A 25,053-nucleotide genomic window follows, 5' to 3' on the forward strand; every position below is an offset into this window, starting at 1 on the left:
TGTAAGACTTTGAAAATTTTACAGGTCCTCATGTCCTCCTCCTGTGGTCCCACAGGTTCTTGGGTTACTTATTTTCCTTTCTGTGGATTAACACCCATGTATAAATATCCATTAATGCTTCTTACTAAAGTATATACAAATACAATGTCAAATGCATCTTGTCATGACTGCATCTGTTGACTATACAACTGTCCTGAGCACAACGCGTATTTGTAAATGAATCACTGCAGCCTCAGAAAGCTCTGAATTGGCCTGATTTTTAATTTCCCTTACAATACTTTTGTAGGAGACTTTGTATTTATTTATATTTTAATAATGTCAGTGCTTAAATAACTTCTTTTGATGCATCTCTCTTCTTCCCACTCCGTTACATGCTCCACCTAAATGCAAAGTTCAACTTGAATTCAACAATTCAACTATAATCAGAAAAAAAAAAAAGGCGTGCATGCTTTATAAATGCTGATCCATTACACTTGCTAAGTCACGTGTACAAGGTAGGCTGGAAGACAGCTGAACACTGTTTTCACACATGCTCAGGTAGGAGTTATTTCACAGAAAAACCTTTTGCTATTTTAAAGACTGGAAAAAAAATTCCCAAAGTCTAAACAGTTGCCAAACACAGATTTTCACATCACTGGTGTTATGGCCTGGTTTAGAAGTCCGAACAGCAAGACAATCTGCTTGACTCAAAACAAGCTAAATGTTGTTTTAACACATTTTTTCTTTCATCTCTGAAAGGTAGGTTTCTTAGTGGCTCCCAAGTAGAAAACCCAACATTTGGCATTTCAGCAAAACAGTTTTCAAATGCCATTTCTGAAACTGTAAGTGAGCTATTCTAATAAAGGGTGAAGTTACTGTTCCCTTGCTTATTCAAAAAATGTTGGGTTATTTTAGAGATTCACAGCAAGGGGTGGAACCTACCACCGCATGGCTACCCTATTCAGACAGTCACAAGACTCTCATGCTTTTTACAGTAGAGCAGGGAGATATAATGCCATGTTCTTCATGGACTTCTGTTTTTAATCAAAGCACACCTAGTTATTTCCCTTATCACATCAATGACATTTCTCTCAGAAGGAATTCGTTGATGGCATTTACTGGAATCATCCAATTTCCCCATCCACTCCAGACAATAAGCAATGTTTACTGCAACAGCACTCAGAAGCCCCAAAGAGGTTCAAATGGTATTTGATTTGAACAAATGCATATGTAGAAAATATTCCATTATTCTAATTATCCTAATAATTCCATTATTTCTAATAATGGCTCTGCTGCATTTCAGCTGCAGTAAACAGCAAGTACTTGATCATCAGGAATGCATCACAAGTGAAAAGCCAAGATGTCTAGAGAGGAACAAGGCTGAAGTCCCTAAAGTTATGGGGAAAGATGATGCATTTAAACTCAGTCAAGTGTTAGTTTTCTTCACATGAAAGGCTCTGCATAATTACAAATATCAAGTATTCTAGTAACCTCTTTATCTTACGGATGATAAAAAATAGACACTTCAAAAATTACCAAAGGAGGTGAAGAAGGGATGTAACAGTTCAATCAGCAAAAGCAACTGGTTTTATTCCTGCAGGATACAGTGTTAGAATACCAACTAAGAACATTAAGGCATTTTTATTTTGTTTGGTTTTCTAGCAAGAGCACTAAATAGGCACCAAGTCTTACTGTAGCATGTGTGATACAAGATGCATTGATATGTTCTAAAATCTTCAGCTAGGACAAAAAATCAGAAAGTATAGAATTAAAGACTTCAATATTCCCTCATGTTTTTTTACAACTCCCTTACTGTACTTTGCAATGCTGCTAACACATCAGAACTAGATTAATGTGTTAATGTTTTGAAAAACACTAAAAAATGTTGGCCTCTTTTCAGACCTTTGGTTTAGACCAATAACAGGTAACAGTAACCAACCAAAATTGTCTGCATCTCATATATAATTCTTCATTCTAAAAAACATGCTGGTGAAAGAACTTTAATGTATCAAGACCTTTATACAGCGTTAGAAGGACTGAGCATTTACTTCAGCAGTGAAACAAATGCACTGAAGTTCAGTGTATTACATGTCTTCTTTTGAAGACTAGTGGTGACCGTATAGACAAGGGGATGAAGCTCCCCCTTATATTAGCATTTTATTACAAAATCAGAACAGATTTTAAATTCTAAATGCAGAAGTAAGAAATAGTGAGAGAATTCCTACATCAGTGAGCATTATGATTTCCTCCTGTGATAGTTTCCCAGGAAAACTTTGTACACTGAAAAGCAAATGCACATGTCTAAATCCATAATACTCTATTTCAGAGAGTTACAATGAACAGGATAGGAAAATGCTCTGGACAGCCACCAGCTGGAAAGAAAGGCTTTTTATTTCAAAACTTGCTACAAAAGGATGTTTAAAATAAGGACAATAAGGAGATCTTTAGATATTTATGGCACAAATATGTGCACACTTTTTAACTTGATACAAGAAATTTATTAACTGTTAATACCCACTGATTATGTTTTGTTCTGTATAAAGGTCATTAGACAGGAGAAAGACAGCTGTTCTCCATGCATATACAACAGTAAACTGTGGTTCTTAAGACATTGCCAAAATGACTGCATTCTGAGAGTGCTTGTATTAAACACATAGGAAAGATTCTCTGAAGAGTTTCTGGTTGAGAGCTAGAGCCTCAGCTACTATTTCATTTGCTCTGGAGCCCACACTCAGATCTACTACTACACAGCTCTAATTGGTGAAAGGGTTATAATGAGGTAGAATAGAGAATAGGTCACAGGACCACATGCTATCACAAGACAAAATAATCTTCCAGTCATGGTGACTAACTGTCATGGCTTAACCCCAGCCGGTAACCAAGCACCATGCAGCTGCTCGCTCCCCCCCCGCAGTGGGATGGAGGACAGAATTGGAAAAAAGTAAAACCCATGGGTTGAGATAAGAACAGTTTAAGAGAACAGAAAGGAAGAAACTAATAATGATAATAATAACAGTAATAAAAATAACAATAATAATAAAAGGATTGGAATATACAAAACCAGTGATGCACAAAGCAATTGCTCACCACTTGCCAACTGATGCCCAGTTAGTTCCTAAGAAGCAACCCCCGCCCCTGCCCAGGCCAACCCCTCCCAGTTTATATACTGGGCATGATGTCATATGGTATGGAATACTCCTTTGGCCAGTTTGGGTCAGCTGTCCTGGCTGTGTCCCCTCCCAACTTCTTGTGCCCCTCCAGCCTTCTTGCTGGCTGGGCATGAGAAGCTGAAAAATCCTTGACTTAGTACAAAAACTACTTAGCAACAACTGAAAATATCAGTGTGTTACCAACGTTGTTCTTATACTGAACCCAAGACATAACACTATACCAGCTACTAGAAAGAAAATTAACTCTATCTCAGCTGAAACCAGGACACTAACTGTGCCAGTTGCCTGTTTACTTAGGTGCAAGCACAGAAGTCCCGCTTTATTAGTCTGCAGATGCCTCAAGACAAAATTAACTGCTCTGGAGTGAATAACTATAGGAGAATAGAGAGTGGCGAACACACAGAGCTAGAAAGGGTTGCCTTATGTATCTATGATGTGACAAGTCAGGTAGACAGTGCACTAATCCTGCACGAATATGGCTCCACAGGCTTTGCTATTCAAAACAATGAAATTATTTGTGGCAATATACACTGCCACTGCAACTGGTGTGGACAGTTACTTGGGGAACACAGAACTGGGAAAGCGAGGAGAGCAGCCTCATTTTCACAGTAAAATGAGTTGTACTCTGTTAGCAGACATGCACATAGATTGAGTTTATCCAGCCCTAATTTGGCCAATTGTGCCTTAACTCATTTCTGATATACACCACGTAGATGAGCTTACTCACTTGTCATTTAGCCCTGAGTTAACCACAGACGCTATTCTGAATTGCATGTACCAGGCTCAGATATACTTGAGAAGATCTGAGCTTTGAAGTAACTATGGGACTAAGACAGGTAAATAATAGAAGCAGGGAAGTATTAAAGATTCCCATCAAAGCTAAATCCTTGATTATTGCTATTTACCAGCTGCTGTAAATAGATGATCATGAAAGTTTTAATGCTGTGAATTGTCTTACTCAGCGAGCTGATATCAGTACAGGAATTTACATACACTGAATTAAAAGGTATTTTTACAGAAAAAAAGATCTGTGAGGAATTGCTGAGGTAATGCAAAAGAAAAAAAATTACATTATGGATCCACAAGAGTTAAACATACTAGCCCTGAAAAATTAAGACACATGCTTCTAATTTCAAGAAAGTTACCCTTTTCAAGTTTTATTTGGGAAAAAAATGCAGTCAACAAATTTCCTAAAGATTAGAAAATAATTCAAATACTTTTTAATCATAAAAATGTGCAACAGTCCTTGTATAGTCCTTAGAGGGAGAAGAACAATTCATAATACTGTCATTTACCAATTTAATATTACCAATCCACCTCAGGAACAATTGGTAACTTCTGCACAATTGATGCCAGGCTCAGCCAAGTCACATTTTTACTACAGTGGTAAAAAATATTTTGAATAAAAAAAAAGAAAGAAAATTATGAGCTAGCTTTTTATTTACAGCATAAATTAAACACATAATCCTTAACCTCACAGAATTGTCATTTCTAATTTTTTCCAAATTTCTAAATAAAGAAGTTTGTCTTTTGATTGATTTTTTTATGGGTCTGCCTGTATCATTTTGGGAGGACCAAAAGCAGTGCAGACAGATAATAAATGTAGGTATCTAACTTCTCTGTCACTGAGCCTAGCAGCACACAAACTTTCTGATGTGCTTCTGTGGGGAAGCTGGGAGGCAGCCTCTCCCCATATGCACACGCTCTCACCCTTCTCCCTCTTCCCCATTTCCTGCAGCATCCAAATGTCCCCCAAGGTTTTCACCAATTCACTTCCCTTGTGGCAAACCCTACCACACATGACACCAGAATCTTGGGACAAAACATTAGTAGATTTGCAGTTCACCTAAAGGAATGAGTGACAAAAAGGTATTAATTCCTAGAATGCTTATCAAGTGAGATTCAGTACTCAACATAGAAAAGTCAGAATTCTAATGCAGTCATCATCTGATGTGTTTCTTCCATACCTTAAAAGCAGCACCTCCGTGAATAACAGACTTGATGAAAATCCCAAGATCAGCTCCAGTCTCCCGAGATTTGTTGCCTTTTAAGCTCACACCAAGTCCAGCAGAGCCAGAATCATTCAGAGGAATCTCAAAGGTCAGCTGCTCTGTGGTTTCTGGAGAAAGAATACTGCAGTTTGGCTCTCCTTTCTGTTGGAGAAAACAAGGATGAAAGTATGGGTGAAAAGCAGGCAGAGACAATGTATAAACCAGTTGTATCCATAGGTTCATATGACAAGAAATAGTCCTCTTTTCCAACAAGTAGCTTGAAGAAGCAGCCTTATAACCAACAATGCATTTAGCTGACATTTTGTCACATGATCTGGCTTAAAATGTTATTTTTAATGATACCTAGGAATATGCCTAAATAGAAGGTAAAATAGCTTAGTTCCACATGATATAAAACTGATGTTGCAGCAGAATATAAAAAAGACATTTATTTTAAACACAACTGCATTAAAATTGTAAGCCATAAAACTCTCAACATCTTTACATGCAGGTCACAAACTGTAATGATAGTTGTACTGTTAAATCCCATTCCCCTCTGAAAATTGAGTTTCATCCTTAAAAAATTATCCTTCCCTTAAACCTGTCTACAGAGGGAAGGTGGTGTAACAAAAGTGAGGGTGAGAATTGAAAATGCAGTAACTTATTCTGCACTGACTCACTTCACACATACTTTTATTCCATAGAGGTTTGGGGTTTTTTTCCCTTCTAGTATAGGTTGATCCTAAGATTTTTTCCCAGATTAGATTGTTGTTTTCAAGACTGCCAAGTCAAGTATCCATTGCTAGGGAAGATGAGAAAGAACTTTCTTTTACTGTATACTGTATCTGCAGTTTTATAGTGTTGTATGTTGTTGGGGGGGTTGTTTGTTTGGTTTTTTTTTTAAAACAGGTTAGAATCATGAAATTAAACATAATCAAATTCTTGCCTGAAATATTCATACTGGCACTCTACAGAAATAAAACTAGGACAACAAGACCTACTATGGAGTAAAGAGTTCATGGAACGTATTAGTGGAAAAGACCTTATGCATGACATCTGATCTTATTCCACTCTTCCTTCTCCATATAGCTCTAAGACAATTAACCAGCTTAAGTTTCTTGTCATTTGGACTTCTTCTGTTCTTTGTAACAGCAGTGTTAAAAAATTAATAGGAAAAAAACCTATGAAAAGGAAATACACAGACAAGTACAAGCTGAAAAAGATGACTGGGGGCTGCTTTCAAAGGTGTCAAAGTCTTATGTTAAATTATCAAGTAGAGGCTGAATGAGAACAATAGACAATACTTTATCTCTATACTGACTCATGGATGGTGGCAAATGCTGTGTAGGGGTGGCTGCAGCAATGGAAGCAGAGTAACTGGCAACACAGAGGTAAACCCATCTGGGCTGCCCCATGGTGGCAAAATATTGCTGCCCAGCTAGAGAACCTGGTTGTGAAAGCATGTAACAGATGTTCATGTACCTAAGAATCGGGCCATTGAAGAACATCAAAACAACCAACAGGTTAGCCAAGGCTGCCAAGATTCAAGTGGCTCAGGTAGATCTGGATTGGCAACAGTGAATTATTTATGGCTCATTGGGCCCATGACACCTCAGGCCATCAGGGAAGAGATGCAACATATAGATGGGCTTGTGATCAAGGGGTGGACCTGACCATGGATACTATCGCACAGGTTATCCATGAATGTGAAACATGCGCTTCAATCAAGCAAGCCAAGCAGTTAAAACCTCTGTGGTATGGAGGATGATGGCTGAAATATAAATACGGGGTGGCCTAGCAGATTGACCACATCACACTTCCACAAACCCATCAAGGCAAGCACCATGTGCTTACAATGGTGGAAGCAACCACTGGATGGCTGGAAACTTATCCCATGCCCCATGCCGCTGCCTGGAACGCTATCCTGGGCCTTGAAAACCAAGTCTTATGGCAACACGGCACCCCAGAAAGAATAGAGTCAGACAATGGGACTAATTTCCAAAACAACCTCATAGACACCTGGGCCAAAGAGCATGGCATTGAGTGAGTATATCACATCCCCTATCACCCACCAGACTCCAGGAAAATCAAGCAATACAATGGATTGTTAAAGACTACATTGAGAGCAATGGGTGGTGGGACCTTCAAACACTGGGATACACATTTAGCAAAAGCCACCTGGTTAGTCAACACCAGAGGATCTGTCAATTGAGCTGGCCCTGCCCAGCCAGAACTTTTACATGTTGTAGAAGGGGATAAAGTCCCTGTAGTGCACATAAAAAATATGCTGGGGAAAACAGTCTGGGTTACTCCCACCTCAGACAAAGGCAAACCAATTCATGGGATTGCTTTTGCTCAAATACCTGGGTGTACTCGGTGGGTGATGCGGAAGGATGGGGAAGTCTGATGTGTGCCTCATGGGGATTTGATTTTAGGTAAGAATAGTCATTAGATTAAATTGTATGATGTTGATTGCTATATCAGGCTGCCACTGTATGTCATCATTATTATAATTGTTATATGCTATATCAATGGTATTATAATAAGAATCACTTAGATTAACGAAGAATGAACTTTGATAAAATCAAGCAAAGGGCAGTGGCGATGGAACCGGGACTGACTTCAGCATGCAACAATCCAACACTATACACCATCCTCCTGCTGTGCCCCATGTCACCGGCTCACCGCATGACGCCAAAGCCCAATCCTGTTCTGTCGACTGAGCGGAGTTTGCATCATCCCTCCTGCCCAGACAGACTGTTAAGACAGATGGAGACCAAAGTCATGGACTGAATGAACTCGACAGACACTTGATAGAGATGGCCCACAGACTACGTGAATGGTATCTGTGTGTATATATCAAAAGACGAGAAAAGTGGTGGTGATTAACTGGAAATGTATGGTGAAGTGTGGGATCTGGGCATGACATGAATGGTACAGAATAAGGGGTGGATATTGTCCTGGTTTCAGTTCGGATAGAATTAATTTTCTTCTTAGTAGCTGGTACACTATGTTTTGGATTTAGTGTGAGAATAATCTTGATAACACACTGATAGTTTAGTTGGTGCTAAGCAGCGCTTATCCTAAGTTAAGGATTTTTCAGTTCCCCGTGCCCTGCCAGCAAGCAGGTGTACAAGAACCTGGGAGGGAGCATGGCCAGGACAGCTGACCCCAACTAGCCAAAGGGATATTCCATATCACAGAACGTCATGCTCAGTATAGAAACTGGGGGAAGTTGGCCGGGAGGGGGGGATCGCTGCTCGGGCATCGGTCAGTGGGTGGTGAGCAATTACACTGTGCATCACTTGTCTTTTTTTTTTTTAATTATATCCCTTTTCATTACTACTATTATTATTATTATATTTTATTATTATTATTGTTAGTATCACATTTTATTTTACTTTAGTTATTAAATCGTTCCTTTCGCAAGCCATGAGTTTTACTTTTTTTCCAATTCTCCTCCCCACCCCACTGGGCTGGGGAGGGGGAGGGAGTGAGCAGCTGCATGGTGCCTAGCTCCTGGCTGGCCTTAAACCATGACAAGGCCACATGCAAGGAGGAGTGCAGTAGCCAGGCCAATCCTCCTTTTACCTAATGAAGGATCATTTCCAGGGCCTGAGCTGCAGCACATACAATATCAATACATTTGTTAGCAAAGGTGCCAGCAGTATAGTTGTTTTCTCAGCAGCCAGAGTAGTCCCATATATTAATCTATTACGCTGTCTGGTCAACAAGAAGTATGATCACAGAACTAAGAGCAGAAATTAATATTCTGAAGCAACAAAAAATTAGAAACAATAACTACTAAGTATATTTCCATTTATTTCAGATACCCTTTCACTGATGAGAAGCAGCTACTGGCTCGACAGCAATTGCACAAACCAGAGAGCTAGGACTATAAACCTTAATCCCAATATGGACCATGCTCAAATTATTTCTGGAATTTAACTACATGATACTAAGACAACACAATTTGCCTAACTGCCAAATATAAAAGTGACATAGCACCAACACTGACAATTGTCTTGATGCCAGCACTCATCTCCAGTACCTGTTACAAATTTGTGCTTTTGTTTTTGTTCACCAGCAGCAGACAATTCTCAGTAACAAATCTGTCACTTTTATTTCTTAGCTGTGGATCCTGAAAGTAATCCCCCAAAACGTACAAATTCATACCTACTACTGTGAACGATACAGAATGATAATTTATAAACACTCCTGCTCAGACTTCCTTCAAAAGAATCAGTGTAAGGAAAAAAACCACAATTAGTGGCCTTCTAACATAAAAGCATTGTGCATTTAACTTTCTCAAGGTATTACATGCAAGATTTTCTGCCCAATTTTTTGTTTTTCAAAACGCACATATTCTTGTCAGTCAGTTCAGAACTCTTAGGTCAGAAGTTTACTCAAATGGCACATCCTGTCCAGATTTGGACAGAAGAAATTTTTCTCAGGGTCCAGGACATTTGATGTCTCTTGCAGCCCTTCAGGACAGTCTATTTTATATTACTTTCCTGGTTCCCTAGGCAAGCAGGTCCTGTGTGCTGCTACTGTTTTTCCACTTTAATCCATGACACCTGCACCAGACTCTTGCCCCTTCTGTATGTCAATGCTATGGTTTTGTCTTTCTCAATACCATGAGGAAAGCAGAAAAGAGGGGTTGTTATCACAGGACATAAAAGCTCCCAGTGCTCATGCCTACCTTCACCAGAGCAGTCACAAATTGCTTTATAATGTTACCTTAATATGAACTTGGACTTCAGAGAAAACTGAATTTGGTCACATTCAGATCAATTTTTAATGGGGATGGCTGATGGTAAGCCCTAGCACAAAGGCTATTATTCTGAAAAAAACCCCAACTTTCAAGGAAAAGGTGGCACAGTATTTTTGTCACAAAAAATTATGTAATTTTTTGTTAGCTTCTTTCTCAGGAGCATCTTACCTATTTCACTTTAAGCTCCAAGATGTACATTAATTTCAGGCTAAGGACTTCATGCATTTATTAACACAAACTTGTAAAAAACCAGACAACAGGATCTATACATGTCCCTCAAGCCAATATATGAAAATAAACTAGGCATATGAGTCTGCTTTAATTTGAGTCAAGCACTCTAATCAATACGATTCTCATGTGTACTATCGCTCTTGTCTCTGACCCACCGGTGACACTGATGACAAGGCTCCAGCCCCCCCTGGCTGTCCCCAAGGCCTTGGCAGTGTTGGGAGCAGGAGTGGCTGTGGGAGGCAGGACGCTGACACCTTCTCCACGGCACGGGCACAGGCTCCGTAGCAGCACTGTGCTCAACTCTAGGCTTCAAGAAACAAGCTGGATGAATTCCAGAGGACAGTAATCTAACAACCTTGTTTAACCTTGAAAAAACCCAAAAGAAAAAAAAAAAAGGCGGGGGGGTGGGGGGGGGGGGTGGGGGTGGGCGAGCGAGCCTAAAAGGGGACATAATAGTCTTCAAAACACTTCACAGTAGCATTTTCCCCCTTTTTCTTTGCAAGTGATTTTTGACATAAGAAATATCTCATTTAAATAGCAGGCAAGGAAATTTCAGTGAGTCTCAAAGAAAAACTTTGCCCGCAATATCTGGGGAAAAAAGACTGACTAGGTGGTCACTAGAACTGTCCCACTATAAACTTACTAAGATAACGATATTACATGTAGTTTTTCAGTATAGCTTAGTCCAATTTCAGATTCTGATACAAATAAATTGCTAAAAGCAGAGTAATAAAAAAAAGTAACAGAGTTGTTCAATGTTCTATTCTATCTCCTAAATTCCTTTAACATAATTATGCCATGCATTAGCTCTTCTAAGTAACCTACCAGATCACTGTCTGCATGCCTGGATGTGTTACCTACTGAACATTAAGATGTATTCAGCAGGACACCAGACAAGTACAGTAAATTTTTTGTCAGTATGTCATTTCCACTGCTTTCTTTAGTATCTAATTTGGAATCCGTAACATTTAACTACCATTTTCCTTGCTATGATTCTGTGGGAAACAGATAATTTTATCATGCAAAAATCTTAGTAAATTTAATTTAAGTTTAAAAAAAACCAGCTGCTTTTACCTGTTACTGAGGAACTCTCTGATCTTCCTTAAGTCCTTCACAAGCATTTCTTGTTCAACACCAATTATCCTAAAAATATCTCCTTTTCCTTATTTATATTCAGCCTTACCCTAACATCCAGCAAAAGTTGATTTAAAAATAATGTTGAACTTTGTTTAATAGTACTATCAAAAATTTGTTACCCATGAGGAGGGTGAATGACATTTCAATGATTTCACAGGGATGGGTAACAGGAAAGGAGATGCACATCTACAAATCAATGATGAATTCATTATAAGATCAAGTAAACTCTGTCTTTATTCCCTTAAAATTTTCATTCGCTACTCATCCTATGGCATCTGATAGCAAATGCCTGGTAGTCAGTCTGTAACATGAAGATTCTTTGGTGCAAATACAAGATTGAAAACTTTTCTTTGTGGGAGAACGTGAGAAGTGGCAGAAAGGAGGAAAAACAGAGGAGAAATAAAAAGGGATGAACAGAACCTAGAAGCTTGATTTCACCCTATACTCACTAAATGGTTTCAAATTATTATCCTGATGATAGTGTCTTCCCAAGGAATGCCTTTTCACTGATGATCAAAAAGAGCTCCAGCCATCCTCAAGTTAACAGCTCATCAATTAACTGCTTCATTTGGGTAACTAATTTCATGAGTGATGGTCCTGGTTCCTACGATATGCAGGTATGACTACTAAATGCTGCTAGTGACTCACAGAGCTGGATTCCTACTGCCTCTATTTCCCTGACTTTGCTAAAACATCATCCCAAGACATCAATACTTTACAAAAGAGCAACAACCATCAGCTGAATTATGGTCTGGTAAAGGAATTCCTCTCCAATGCACTAAACCTTGAATTCTATTAGAAATACTTCTTACCTCAAGATCATCCTAGAATCTGAATTCACTCAAACACAGAATGAATGAAACGAGCTGCAACAAAAATATGTTTCTAGCCGAGGAAAAACTTAAGAGTTTAATGTTATAAAATTCCCAGTCAACAATCACATTGTGTATTTTCCATGACAAATGTATCACACCTCAGCACTTCAGGAATTAAATGATAGTGTATCACTTACATTATTCCCTACTGCAGACATAGATAAGTAACTCAATGGTACTGTAATAAATGAGAAATCTTCATATAAATCAAAGTCCAGATAGCCAAGCGATGAGACCTCAAGATGGCTAGAGATTTGAGATAGCCTGGCCTGTACTCTTCCTTTAATATGGGTACACTGAAGACAGCAAAAGGGATTTTAAGCTCTTAAGTATTAATAAAATATACTATACAGCAAAACAGGTTTAAGTTAAGAAAAAAAAAAAGACTTGAAAAAAAAATCCATCTCCATTGCTCATTTTGTCCTTGCTGGGCAGGTCCTTCCTTCAGCTTTGCTAAATCTTAGCCTGTCAGCTTTCAATGGCTTCCTCAGCTCCAACAAGCTCTCAACAGTCCCCTCTAGATATGCACATCTCCCTTCCCAGTCCCCTCTGCAACCAGGTGATGTTTGTTCCCTACTATTTCTAGGAGTCTGCCAGCCTCAGCTCCTGCTGCAAAACTCCCTCCTGGTCACACTGTCCAGTGTTCTAGATAGTTCCTGAGCGTTCTCAACTGCTTGGGGAAGACAATGAACTCCTCTCTTTCTCCAGGCGGTTTCTCCTGGACCAGAATGCAGCAGTCAGAAGTCATCTAAGGGCAATCTTTCCACTTGCTGTCCAGGCTCAGCTGTTAAACAGCATGGAGCAACCAACCAAACAGGTGCCATCTCCCACAAGGGAATTCAGGACAGGAATGTTTTAATCTACCAAGATACCTGCATGGAACTTCAGTAAAATCAATTCTGACATTTACTAAAACACCACAAACCAGACAAAAAAGTTCAGAAGAGTTTATATGAAGGTGAGAGAAGATTTGAGAGTTGAAAGCCCTAATATGTACTGAATAACATTCAGCAATGCAGATTGAAAACCTTTATCTAAGAGTCTCAGGATACATTTGATTAACTGATGTTCTGCCAATGATTTTATTTAATTTTTAGAAGCACATCTATACTCAGGTCTCTGATTTCTTAATTAAAAGGCTATAATAAAGGATTCCTAAAACCTAAAATTTCACTGGTATATAATATAATACAAGAACACCAACAAATTCTCAGTATTTTAAAGAACAGATAGAATATACTTTTAGCCTTCTCTTATTCCCACAACACACAAAAACTGCTCAGTCACCAGTACAAACAGAATTGTAACCTTTGAGAAAGTACTCTGTATTGTATTCTACCCCTTTCTATTTAGTCCATGGTTATATCTACTCAATATTGTGTCAATCCTCTGTCTACCATGGGACAACACTTTCAATTAGTCCTTTTATTTAACGCCTGTTCTCATTGACCACGGCACTTTTGATCTGTGGATTTATGATAATCTAATGCATATCTCTCACTGGAAAGGTTGCCTTATTTATCCCTATTGTTCTTTTGCCAGAAGAGAAGCTTACAAAAAAAATTAGCTCCCACTTAAGGCAGGAAGGAAACAGCATTTGTTTAACACAACAAGAGACCTTTCAGTACCTGTCTGGTGCCCTTGACCAACACGCTATTATGGTCTCTCAATATGCTGGCTGCCCCTTGCCTGACTGCTCACTTCTGATAAGAGATGCCAACTCCCTGGAGTGCCATTCAGAGCTGAAAGCAAAAGGCAAGTGACCCAGGAGGTTCATTTTCAAAGGCTTATGAAAGAAATAAGACATTTACATGCTTCTGCAATTATTTTCTGAAAAAAAAGCCTGTAAAAGTTAAAGAGCAGCATTTGAATTGTGGCACCACATAACTGTTATTGGCAGAAAAATCTTGAAAAGAAGATACCTCCGTATTTGCACTATTCTCTATGTTCTTTCCAAGATCTCAGCCATAATTAAGAAATACTTTGTTGACAGCTCAGTCATTCACTTACTACAAAATCTGCACTGTATTTTGCAATAGATATACAGTAACACTCTTGAAAATGATACTCAAAGGTAATGCACTACTGTAATCTTGTCACAATCTAGTAAATAACTGAAGTCATTGCTGCATGTATTCATCTTTAGCATTTTTGACAGATGCTTTCATATTGGCTTCTTTAAAATCATCTGTATTCCGTACCGCAATATAACCTAAATGATCACTAATGGCAAACCCTGCTAAGACAAAAAAGTCAATAGCAAATCCATGGAGATATATTACACTGTACTTGGATACTTTTTACATTAACACAGTACACTACAAATTTGTGTCATATTAGATAGAATGAATGGTTCTTGTTTGAATTATGTAGACTGTCTGTAATTATAGCTTTGAAAACTGACAAAATGAGATTCAGCTCTTCATCCAAGGCAGATACACTGCATTTCACAGTTTATTACTTGATGTCATAGGATGCTTCAAAAATGGGAGACTCTCCAGTTTGCTTGACATGCATATTCGAGATCCTATAGCAAGTTTTACCCAAGGAAATGGTTTGTCCTTGCAAAAGAATTTTGTAATTTGGTGTTGCATTGCTCTTCAACTTTTAAAAATGCAGTCTCACTTAACCTTTTAAGTTACATAACTGTAGGAAACAGAGGGAGAAAAATTAACTAGTTCAGTCCTCAATCAAGGTATGCCCCACTGTGAAAACACCCATTTTCATCCCACGTATGGGGTTAATCATGTGCTTAAGCACCCTACTGAGCTGGAGCCTTATGCAGTTAATATACCTTGCCACTTAGATCCTAAAATCTCATCACTCATGAAGATGGAAGACTGCATGGTATTTTCAGGGTAAATTTAGGATTGCTGTTACTGTATACTTTCAGAATATATTCTGGGCAAACAGGTCACAACACTGTGATGTACAAATCCAACTATTTACTTGATTTACTGGTTACTGTTTTAAAGGGATAGTAAACAAAGCAATAAGCAGTGTATAATTCTTTTACATCCAATTCAAACACCACATGCACATTTTTTACATTAAGTCAGCTTAGGAAAACATTTTTCATGGATTCTAAGGCAGAGAGACTTTTAAAAAATTTCATATGGTATATGGAATAAATCTGGTGACCCTTGTAAATGGCAAGGTACTATAGTTGCCAGTAAGATTTAAGAATTGCCCAAATACTTTGGTTTTATTAAAAGCAAATACTGTAAATCTGGGTAAATGCATCTAAAACGTATTAAGACTCAATTTCTGTTAAAAGCCAGATTTTATACACCTCTATTCTGATGTATATATACTTCTGATTTCATTTCCCAATGGTCTGAGGTAGGGTTCCTCAACTTAGAGCTGAGTTTTGGGCAGTAAACCTGAAAGCAAATACAGTATCTCATGGTATGAATAAAATTATGCTTTTCTCTCCTTACTTGACCCCACTCTAACTTTTTTTTTTTACCAACAGGCAGAGCACCATCAGAGGTTCTTGCAAGCAACGAGTGCTATGACCAGAGCTTTCAGACCACCCTTTTAAGATTCCTTGTATTTGCTGGAAAATAGTAAGAGTGGGATCTGAAAGACAAATCATTGCTGGATCACAACACTTTGACAGGTTTGACAGCAAAAGCAATGGTAGACCGGATGCAATAAAGTCTGCAGCCTCAAAAAGGCTGACTGCCACTATCACATGGAAAAGCACAATAAATGTTTGCTGCGTTGGAAGCTATATTGGCACTTCACAGCATATGAGAGCTTGTTCTGCCATTGCAAAATTGTTGGATCTAGTTTAAATTAAAAAAACCAACCACTTTTTAAAGATACATGAATTATTCATTCAATTTATTCCCCTTTGGTAAGCTAGGGAGTCCCACTAAAACCCGGGATAAATAAAGGGATACTTTTGCCACACCTTCTATTCACTGTGACAGGAAAGACTGTCACATTCCTTCTAAACAGTGATCTCTTACTGACTTTTATAACGAGCACAGTAACTAATCAACAAACCTCAGTGCATAGTTTCCAGTACTCTAAGCTATAACGAACTAGTAACCATCTTCTGAAATACATAATGAAAGCTGAAAACCTTTGAGGGGCTACAGTACACAAGGTATTCACTCTAAAAAGATTCATTTGTGTAGACACAACCTACACTCATCTCTCAACTATTCTAGATAAAGGGAAACCATAGGCCCCAAATTAAACATGTTCCTTCAAAAGTTCTTGGAAAAAAACCTGGACTTTTAAAAATCTACATAAAGTTATTCAAAATGAAAGGCACCATGTGTATTCACAATATCCTTCTCTTTATTATGCAGAACAATTCAAGAACTGAATCTTGTGTATGTTATTAAAATCCAACATATGTATATTGACTTTTTTTTTTCTATCAGATTCTTCCCCTTTGAATAGAGATAACACAACAGAGAATTGGTACCTGCTGGAATCACTTTCTGACTGAAATTATTTGACCATTTCTGCTTAATTGAGCACTAGAATCACTGGTTTGACCTACAAAAACAGGTGCAAAAATGGTTAAGTCTGGGTTGAAATTTCACCTATTATTTCCTGCACATGAAAAGGCAAGAAACCATTAAAAGGAAGTAACAGAAATTAAACTTTGAATATTAAAAACAAAAAAGACAACACTTCAGGCAAACCAGTTCTCCTTCAGGCATAGAAGTTCAAGGTAGTGGAAGGAATTAACTAGGGGAAGACCAAAACATGAAAGTTAATCACATGGTACACAGAATGAAGAAAAAAATGCTTAATTGAACTTGCCACTCATCCTGCTTCCTTCTATCCTGTATAGTACATGTGTAAAAAAGGACTCAGAATTAAAGATCAGTTAGTACATTATATACATTGTTGTTCTTTTAGCTTTTGTTGTAAAAATGCTGGTTTGTTCCCTTTCCTCCTCCATTCTTCAGGAATCAGTGAATATGGCAAAAACCATAGAAATAGTGATTACAGTTGAAAGCGGTAAGTCAAAGCTATCTTTAAAACAACAACAACAAAAGCATATGCAAAACTTACACTATGCATGTGCTCTAACTTAAAGAAAAATGCATCAAAGTATTTTCAGTGCTATATTATTTCTGGCAATTGCAGAATAGGCACATTCCTCTGTTTATGTGCGCCATACCCACTATCCTGAAGGCTCATGAAAAATAACAAGAATAAAGAATTGCATAGGGTCATGGCACAAAATGGGTTACACCAAAGCTGTTCTCATGCAAGTAGCTTTGTTTGTTTTACCAATTCAGGGATAAAGAGAGAGAAGGGACAGTAAGTGATCTTTATATCATTATTAAAAGAAATGGCACCTTCAGATCACACATTTTCCCCAGAGAAAGAACAAGACGCAACAAATACACATGATCAAAACATTGTATTTTCAAAACACAATAGAATCATAGCCACAATTTTATGTATATTCCGTTTACTTTGATAAGAGCTGGAAAATCCAAACCTGTTCAGTTAAGCCAGTTTCTCTCTGTAATATTCACCATCCTTTAGAAAACAATCAGTGTTACACAGTTTAAAACCCAAATGCACCTCAAATAATGCACTAATCACTGGCCACTCTGTAGACTGTGGTAATTAAGTGAATCAAGATCCTCCCCTGAGTTTTGGAATCAGCTCCTTACTCAGCTGCTATATTGTCAACAGCTGGCATGAATTACTGGGAACATTTGGCTAACTGGATAATAAGGAGGACAGCCTGTGGTTGGTCCAAATTCTACTTCACTGATCTGCTTCAATTAAAAAAAAAAAACAAAAACCAAAAAACCCCCATTGGTTCCTCCTTTGCTTTTTTAAAAGCAGTAACAACACTACAAAGATTGGATTTTCTATTTTATTCCCTCATTATGCGCAAACAATGTAACTGTACCACTCTCACATGTTGCATGGGCTAGTGTAACTGAAGTCCCAATTCCCTATAATTTAATAATGCCTGTTTGCAACACTGATTCATCCTCACCCATATCACATCTCTCTCCTGGCTGATGTGGTAAGGTTTGCAACTCTGAATATACTTTTGTACCTGTTAGCAATTCATCAGCATAGATCACAGTAACAAAACCCCCAAACTTTGCTCCCACCTAGCTTACTGAAGAGAAAATACTCATGAGACAAAGCTTTCTCCAAACCACAGCTTTGTTATGAGGTAAACTCAAATTATATTATTACAGACCCATGCAACCAAATGCCAGCCACTGTTACTTTGTTACATTATTTGCTTTGTGCCCCTGCAGCTATCAAATTCTCTCCAGAAATCCATGTAGGAATCCCGTTCTAGTGGAGCAACATGCTCAAAAGTGGGTTTGTGCATGGTCTCTAGTGGGTCCAACTTCCAGAGGCATCTTTGCCACAGGAAGCTGTGGGGATTGGACACGTTTACCAGGTGGTCCTTCTCTTCCCTTCCACAGGTAACAGGGAATCTAAAGAAAACAGCTTCTCAGATTACAGTCCCTGGAGAACTGCTCAAATCAAGAACCAAGTCTGATAAAAAACAATTACCCTACCATTGCCAGGTATTAACAAAACCCCCAAGTATTTAGGGAAACTCTGCATGCATGTTACATAGAACATTCAGTTCCAGCTGTCCTTGAAAAATATTGGATTATCCACTGCCTTTTCTTCCAAAACCAAACATTTAAAGTGCTGGCTTTTTTCTCCTCTTTGATCAAAACAGCATTGTATCTTTTGAGGTAGCAGAGGATTAGTCGAATATAATATCATGGCTAAAGCTAAAAACAAAGAAAAAAGCTAAACCAATTTTAATTATTTTTTTTTAATCTTTGCTGAGACTATTCTCAGTCATCCTATGAATTCTAACAAGCATCATGTTAATATCAACATCTGGTAGCTTAGTGTTATGGTAACCCACACTTTTGCTGTGAGCTACCAAACAGATGCTGCTGAAAGGCTTTTTAATTTAGAAGGGCTGGTTTCATAAAATTATCTAATGTATTTCAGTAACTCACATTTGTATTATATTGTACTTGACTGGGATAACAAGAAACATAGAACAGTATTAGAATTCACATATCATCACTGTTACAGTGAAGGCCATCACTTGTGCATCATTCTTTTGCAGAGAAAGCAATCTAAGCGAAGGTCAAGCCAGCAGGATAAATGTGGCTACCTTCTGGATTTCAATCATGCCAGTCATAAGTCAGTCACCTTTTGAAAGGTGGTTAATCCTTGCTGTAGGGGCTAGAATTTAATAGCAGGCAATTGTGGCAGGTAAAAGTTACAAATAGCTTTCAGATTCTTCCAGTCTTTTATACTCACACATTATTACAGTGATTTCCAAGACAATTTGTACTATGATAATAAAGAATAACGTATAATGTTGGGGGAACAGGACAGATAAAAGAAGAATACATACTTTTTTTAAAAGTACATTTTCCAACTAATGTGTTTTATAACTTAATCTGGAAGAAAAAAAACCTGTTGATGGGTAGCCTTTTCAAAAAAATTAGCTCTTACCTAGAAGAGCTTGTGGAAGAAAAGAAATCCTGAATACAATAGATAATTCAGTACTTTCACACTCAGGAATTTCCCTCCGATCCATACAGACACTGACTGTACAGCTAGGGGCTTACTAAACAGAGCGTTACAATGACCAGCTTTGGTGCTTTGGGAATCACTGACAACAAATGCCCATTACAGGGCTGAAAATATTCTGCCATTATACTTCTTAAAGATTACCCAATAAAAAAGGAAAATGAAAGCAAGAATAGTTTCGTTAGGACACTTCACAATTGCTATACTACATGAAAAAGTGGGCACCAGTGGCAGAAGAGGAAAGGCTCTCATAAGAGAATCTGAACTCCCCTCCAGCTTCTTACCCTACCATAGGCAACGGGCACCCTTTCCTCAACAAGGTCCAACTGGTAACAAGGAAACAAGAGGAAAACTGTCAGCAATGTTTTGTGAGGAAACATGGAGGATGCTAATGGTCAAAAACAAAAGGAAAAGCAAGAAGGCGGCATCTTAAGACTTAAGAATGAAGGCAGTTTATGTTTTTTAAAGGAGATAAAATGAGACAAAAGCAGGAAATGCTGTCCTTCCCTTATCCTGAGAACTTCTTAATGAAAGGTCAAGTATAGCCATCAATCAAGATAAGGAAGAGGCGACCAAAGAGATGACCTTCTTTGAAGGGAAACAGGTATCAGATAGCACTTTTACACTGATGTAGTCCTCCCTCTATGTGAGAGAAAAGAGAACACAGTTTCATGCCAGTGTTTAAAAAAAAAAAGTGAAAATCAAACATTTAAGAAAGAACAAAGTCAGACATGCAAGAGCCTATTAAGTCAAAGACTTGCAGCCAAGGAAAAGCTTGCTTCCAAAATTTGTGAGGAGTACAACAGAATCCTATTCCTCACCACTCCCTCAGTTTGGCACCTGGTTTAGGAGATGCATCTCCTGGGGGCAGCAACCCTCACTAGTTTGTTACTGATAAGCTGCAGGACTCATTACATGCTCTTTAAATTTCTGGTTTAAAGTTTGTTGCTTTTCTGAAAGAGAATAATCCATTTTCAGTCATGCTTGACCTCACAGTTACTAAGTGAATTTACAATATTCCCCCCATGAGTTATGCTTACGATGTCATTTATGGGATGAAAAATCAGATTGCATGGAATTGCATCTAAAGTAGATGAAATCAAATATCCTTCAAAATCAAATGTAAGTATAAATACATCTCGCACACAAGCCTTATACAGTTACCTTTTGCTGGCTTTCTTAGCCAACAACAATTAATTTCTATTTCTCAAGCTAGTTTTAAAACATGGAATTGTTTCAATATCACTCTTCAGGAAAAAATAATGTTTACCAGCTCTCGAGGTAGAAAGGCCTCCTCCTGACGAGCCACGATCAGCCAGACAGTTTCCCCTTGCTTTGTGCTCCTCAGCATAGCTACAAGCTCCTCCTGGGTCCTGCCAGTGATGTCCCGTCCATTCACCTACCAGACACAAAAGAACAGAGGATGTCACATCTGTGAGTATGACTGTCCTTTGTCATTTTCCCCTCAACTAACACAGGTGTCATTCAGTGACTGAGAGCAAAGAAGAATTAGCAACAGCTCCCACACTGTCTCCCCCCTCTGGCCCTGCACAAACCACTTAACCTTTTTTTCCCCCTCATTTTCGCCATCTGTTAAAGCAGCTCTGTAGTACTTACCCACCTTGCAGGGGGTTTGTGAGGCTTAATTAGTTTGTAAAGCACTTTGAAGATGAAAAAGTACAGAAACAAGACCTAAGTATTAAAACTGTTTACCTTAAGAGCTTTTTGAGGTTAGTAAGTAGAAATAACCCATTAGATAATGAGATTGTAAGTTACAAGATATCTGAAAACTTTAAACAGACTGATTTGAGCAAAATTGCCTTAAAATCAGCACTTGACCACCTTGATATTAATCAGAGATTTTTGGACACGGCTGAAGAGGCAAGACATGTTTTATTTCTAAATTGATACATTTATCTGCTTTAAGAACCAAGATGTTATCAGGTTCCCCTTGTTCAAACATCCCATGGATGCTTGTGAAAAGCACCTTTTTCCAAATTGCAGTGTAAAATACTTGTTGACAGACAGTACAAAAGCCATAAGACTTTTTTTATTTTAAACCAAGGTCAAGAATTTTAACTCCATACATCAGCAGTATGTATAAGGAAATAAAATATTCATGTCAAAACCAGCAATCAATACTCAGCAATGCAAATAGAATGGACATTTATCCTAACCTCCAGGATTCTGTCTCCTGATTGCAAACGACCATCTTTTACTGCTGCACCTTTTGGTAAAATATTCTTCACAAAAATCGGACCAGGACCATGTACTGAAGAGTCTCTGGTAACCACAGTGAAACCAAGTCCTTCTGGACCTAGAAGGTCAGATAAAGAACTCCCAACATAAGTTTCAACAAGCAAATGATGATCATTAAAAGTAAGTAATGTCAGCAACGTATGATAGACGCTCAATTCAGGTTAGGTCTTAAAAAAAGAAAGCAAACAAAAAGCTGTAAACATGAGCCTGTTTTCTGCATGGTCTAGAGTGGAATTCTATCAATGTCAGAACACATGCTCAGATCTTCCTGCAACAGCTAGAGATGGAAATACTTTTGGATAGCCCACAACAATACAAAACAAGCAAGAACTCCCATTTTAAAGCATTTACCTTTTCTCTAGGTGGTTTTAGTATCAGCCTTCACATTAATGTCAATAGTCTTTGAAACAAATCAGAGCAACCAGAATTGTTTATGAGCATAAATTTAGCAGGGTTTACCGAAACTTGGTGAAAAGTGGAAAATGTCACATGATTTGAATGCAAAAACTGCTGGCAACATGCTGTTAAGAAAGGACAAAGTGATATTTCAAAGCTTCCATTAGTGAAGTTGTTTGCTGCTTGGAAATAAACAACCTCAAGTGTTATTAGACAAATGTTTTAACAAATAATTAGGGAGTAAAATCAATATTAGCAGGTACTGCTTATAAGCCACCAAAATCACCCAGGAATAGCAGGGTCCATAAAAATCTTTTTATATTGAGTAGGATTGCTACCCATGTGATAGTTTTCAGAGACATCATCATGTCAGTATCACATTCCTATCATTTCTAAAAATATAAATTACTGTTTCAAAATCAAAAACGTTACATCTAAAATGGGGAAAATTCTAAAGTAGGCTTTGTTAATGCAAAGCTGAAGAGTTCAGAAGTAAAAATACATGATTTAAGTTAAGAAATAACAAAAATTAAGAAATGACGGCTTGATTACATTCATTATGTGTTAAAAGAATAAAGTTAGAGTTTTTAAAAGGGCCACTTCTAGCATAAAATTTAACTCTCAGCCAAATCAGAGACAGAAATTAAACAGAAAATATAAATGCTAATTGGGATCTGCTTAAGCACATTTTACAACATGTGCATAAACCTGTTACTCCATGCAAAGACAGACATCTGCATGAAGCAGCAATTAAAGATATACACACAAAATTCGGCCTGCTGACAGCTGAATAAATAGAGATGGAAAGAAAAGGTTTGCAGAAAATAAAAAAGGGAAAGACAGGTAAATCTGTGGTCAACCTCTTGGATAACATGAAACAGACCAGAATATATTTTTAAACATATCTTTAAAAGAATGTCGTAACAGTGCTGTAGTCAATTAGCAGTTATGAATAAAAATAACAAAGGTCACCAGCAGACAGTTCAAATTTTTATTCTGTACTTGTGAAAAGGCTGAAGCATCTCTTAATATCCCATGTTGCTAATGAAACACCTTCCACATAATCAGTAACTGAGATGCTTTAAAAATCAGTAAATCTGGATAACATGCATCCAAAATTTACGACAAAGCTGACTGTTGAGAACATTACTGTTAATATTCCTTCAGCTTTTGGAACTTTTAAACCATAAATAACTTGCTTGTACTTTTGTACTTATAGTTTTAATGTCACTAGTTTAGTTAAAAGTTAAGGTATCACTATAGAGAACATGATACAGAATTAATCACATCATCTCCAAAGACTTACCTTTTTTCAGGTCTATCTTTATTTTCTTTGCATTTTTTTTAATGCCAAAGCCCATAAGGGGAGACAGTGAGGGAGAAGACAACTTTCTACCCAGACGTGGGAGGCTGGGGCTCTTAGCTTGTTGTAGTGTTGCCTGTACACCTGCCTCCAAGCTGCTTGCTCCAGAAAGAGTAACTGTTTTCAGAGCAGGTTTTGGATGAACAGGAGGCGGAATCTTTGTTTTTGGAACTCCTTCTTCGTTATCCAGAAAACAAAGAGGAGCAATAGCAGACTTCTCATATTGTTCTCGATTATATGGAGGAAGGACTTCTAAGATGACACTTTGAAATTTCATTGCCTGACGGAAGATATCTTGAGCCCTTTAAAAGAAAGGTACGTAAATTCACATAACAAACTTTGCCCAATTTTTCCAGTTTGAAGTTGTTTACAGGGAATAAGACAAAAATTTATTTTAAACGTGAAGAAATAACCTTACCTTCACATCTACAGGGCCCCTTTGCTAAAAAGTACACATGAAATAGGATTTCTAAACTACCGCATTTCCTTACATTTCAAGTAGGAACAGCACATCTGTCAGGAGTCCTAGGGTGCTATGAAAACATACCAGCCACAATAAACTAATGAACGCAATTCTTCATGCGAAACGTCAGGAAGGGAAGTTCCAATGGCAAAAGCTCATCAAAAGACTCCTGAAGTTATAGCTTGCTACCTTTTTCAAGTGTTTTTCTGTTACATATTTTGTTGGTGGCATAGAGGCACACTGAGCACTTAAAACCAATTGCTCTGGTGGATACATCTACTCTGAGCAAGCTCAAGACTCCATTTATTCTGAGTACAGCCTAACTGCCCCTCAGATTCCTTCAGCACCCCTAATGCAACTGCTGGCTGATTCCAAAGCAATAAAAAAGGATGAGGCTATGGGATATATGAACATCTTCAGAAGAAATATTGTGACTGCAAATGGTGCAACAGAAAAGGATGATGGTATGGGATATATAGACATCAGAAAAAATACTCGTGACAGAAAAAGTGCAACTATTTGTGTGTTTCTACATAAATGGATAAAAGAATAGGTAGATACTACCCAAATCTTTCAAGCAGTAACCTCTTGCTACGGTGGCTATGTGGACTTTACTTAATCAATGTCTTTATAGATGTGCTCAGTTGCAACACCAGAAACTGTGTTAGAGCATTTAACGAAACTACTCCCCTTGAACTGATAACATGGTAACAATACAGTGTTCGGGTTCCCATGTATTGCAAGACAATTAAGACAAGTTGGCCAGAGCAACTGCTCATACAGCTTTCCCTACATTTTGAATAACCTGTAGATTTGGTCAATCAAGACATT

General features: G+C 38.0%; 1 protein-coding gene across 4 annotated transcripts in view; it reads right to left on the reverse strand.

Annotated features, from left to right (window-relative positions):
* PARD3B (par-3 family cell polarity regulator beta) overlaps nt 1–25,053 on the reverse strand; it is a 434,227-nt gene that overhangs the window by 205,190 nt on the left and 203,984 nt on the right. For all 4 annotated transcript variants that reach the window (XM_075028231.1, XM_075028232.1, XM_075028230.1 and 1 more), the window contains 4 exons: nt 23,703–24,061; nt 21,919–22,058; nt 21,012–21,140; nt 5,117–5,302 (listed from right to left, as the gene is read on the reverse strand). In XM_075028231.1, the coding sequence (XP_074884332.1) occupies nt 5,117–5,302; nt 21,012–21,140; nt 21,919–22,058; nt 23,703–24,061 (814 nt within the window). The remainder of the gene's footprint in view (nt 1–5,116; nt 5,303–21,011; nt 21,141–21,918; nt 22,059–23,702; nt 24,062–25,053) is intronic.

This window comes from Buteo buteo, chromosome 5, assembly GCF_964188355.1.
Source record: "Buteo buteo chromosome 5, bButBut1.hap1.1, whole genome shotgun sequence".
In the NCBI taxonomy this organism is placed as follows: domain Eukaryota; kingdom Metazoa; phylum Chordata; class Aves; order Accipitriformes; family Accipitridae; genus Buteo; species Buteo buteo.